The following is a 2,443-nucleotide window of genomic DNA, read 5'->3' on the forward strand; positions in this document are numbered from 1 at the left end:
TTTCAATTATTCTCAAACTTTTTATGTTCATTTTATGTTTCTTCTTTCCTTTTGCAATAAAATCGTTTTTCCCTAAAAAAAAAACATGGCATGACATGTTTAAACAATTTGAATTTTTTTTCCATGTCAGCAACTCTGCAAGACTAAACACAGAATTGCAGATTGGCCGCTCGAAAACGACGCTGGATCCTAAATAGAGACTGGTAGTTAGACTTTTATCTGGCCTGCTTTTGTGCTTCAAAAAAACACCACCCAAGAAATATTTAATGTTTTTAAATAGTGTTATTTGTCCTACTGAAATACATTCATTTCGTCGTATACCCGACAGAAATAACAAAAATTTTCCCGCTCTGATGTAACTGTTATGTTCCTAAGAGATATTACAAGGACAGACGAAACGAGTATTAAAACAATTTTTAGCAAACACTTGATAACTTCAGTTAAATTATGTTCTCGAATGTCCATTTTTTATTATTACATTCTTAGGCTTAGAGGTTCTTCTTGTAACAACATCTGGTAATTTTGCATCAATACGCAATCAAATGGATAAGATGGCTGATATTCATTGTACTTCGTTAGTCGACATTTTTTTTAAACTGGACGAGAGTACAGAGGCCCTACATTAATCATCTTCAGATGAACAATTTTGTCAATTGAAACGCATCTATTTGCGTTACTAACAAAAAATATTTTCTCGTTAAAATTTTTTTACTCGCAATAATTATTTTTTTTATAAATTCCATTGAACCAATGTACTAAAACATTGAACCAGCGTATTTAAACACTGAATCAGCGTACTTAAACATTGAATCAATGATGAACAAATCAATTTTTTTATTTTCGATTAATTCATTAACTCTGAACTCTCAACTAAAAATTACGGAAAGTATTAATGACTAAGGAACTTTAAAAATTTCAGCTAACACAACAGCTTATTAAGAAAAAAGTTTTTTGACTATCTTTCAAAAATATATATAAAGATAACATAAAAATTACGAATTCTGAATAAGGTGTTCGGCAAATTGCAGTCTCCATCATGCACCTCCGCACACACCATAGCCTGATGTTGTCGAGTTGAGGTGAGTGTACGTTACATGCTCAATGAGCTTTTTATTATCGGTTCCACGCAAAGTGCACATTGCTTACCTGGCTAACTTTCCAAATAAAAAGTTATGAACATTTTTATTGTTTCAGAATAAAAACCGGATTAAACTAGATTTTCATTTTTAGGTTTAAAAACGTCGTGTTTGTGCTTGAATTGAAATAACGTTTATTTGGAAATGCCTGGCAGAATCCTCATTAAAGTATTCTAACTTTCTCTCACCATACAAGCGCGAATCATACTCCGAGATGTTTGCCTGAACGTTTATTCACAAAGACACCACAAATTCACACACACACTCACCGACTGACTCGTATGCTATTCACAATCACATTAATAATATGAACTGTATATGAATTCATGAATTCATATCAATTCTGACGTGAACGACAAACACGAATAAACACGCAGACGTTTATCAACAACTTCCACTTATACATGCATGCATGCACACATTTATAGATCACCATGCTAACCTGCATCACACACACTCACACACTCACATGCACACATATTTATTATAACCAGATAACCAGCAAAATGCTCTGAGACGACGTTTAATAAGGAATTCAATTAACAACTCACAATCTTCAAACGGCATAATCCTCATTGGAGTCATCCTGATAATGATGTTTTTCCTCATTGACGTCATCATCACCGTCATAATTATCTACACCAACGTATGCGATTCTGTGGTGGACTCGTTCGGGACTGCTCTGCCCGCCAGTGGTGAGTTGGATGTGATGGTGGTGGGAGATGGTCAGTGAGATGGGGTGGTGGGGAGGGTAGTGGTCACTGGTCGGTGAGGTGAGATTGAGAGTGGCGGTGGGTTGTTTGTTATGAAGCATTTAATGCTTGCTGGGAATGTATGATGTTGGATGTTTTGATTGATAGTTTGCTGTTGCGTGAAATGTAATGCTGAAATATATTGGGATAAGATGGGATACATTGGGATCAGATGGGATACAGTGGGATGCGATAGGATATGCTGGGATCAGATGGAATATATTGGAATATGATATGATGATATTACATTGATACTATGCTGCTAAGAAAGGTATCTTGAGATTAAGGTTTGAATTAGTGCTAAAGTGTTAAATTGAAAGTTGTGAAATGAGTTTTTTTGATTGAGTGGTGTAGTGTTGTCAGCTTAACGTTGCGCGGTATAACTGTGATGTTGTAACACTGCTGTGACGCTATGGAGTTGTTGTCTGAAAGTTATTTATTGTGTCTTAATGAATTTTTATGTTTTGCTTTTTGTGTTGAAAAATTATTTTTAATTAATTTTAATTGTAATTTATGAAATAATTATTGATATTTTTAATAAAATAATTATGGCAC

At 34.2% G+C, this 2,443-nt stretch overlaps 1 protein-coding gene across 1 annotated transcript; it reads left to right on the forward strand.

The window, feature by feature from the left end:
- Window positions 1–457: 457 nt before the first annotated feature.
- Window positions 458–2,121, forward strand: HELRODRAFT_167750 (hypothetical protein; the record flags this gene model as incomplete). The annotated part of the gene is made up of 3 exons (XM_009013491.1): window positions 458–494; window positions 1,631–1,861; window positions 1,997–2,121. 3 exons carry the CDS (start codon window positions 458–460, stop codon window positions 2,119–2,121), a joined length of 393 nt encoding a protein of 130 aa, XP_009011739.1.
- Window positions 2,122–2,443: the final 322 nt, after the last annotated feature.

The sequence above is a fragment of the Helobdella robusta genome (assembly GCF_000326865.2).
Source record: "Helobdella robusta unplaced genomic scaffold HELROscaffold_12, whole genome shotgun sequence".
Lineage (NCBI taxonomy): Eukaryota > Metazoa > Annelida > Clitellata > Rhynchobdellida > Glossiphoniidae > Helobdella > Helobdella robusta.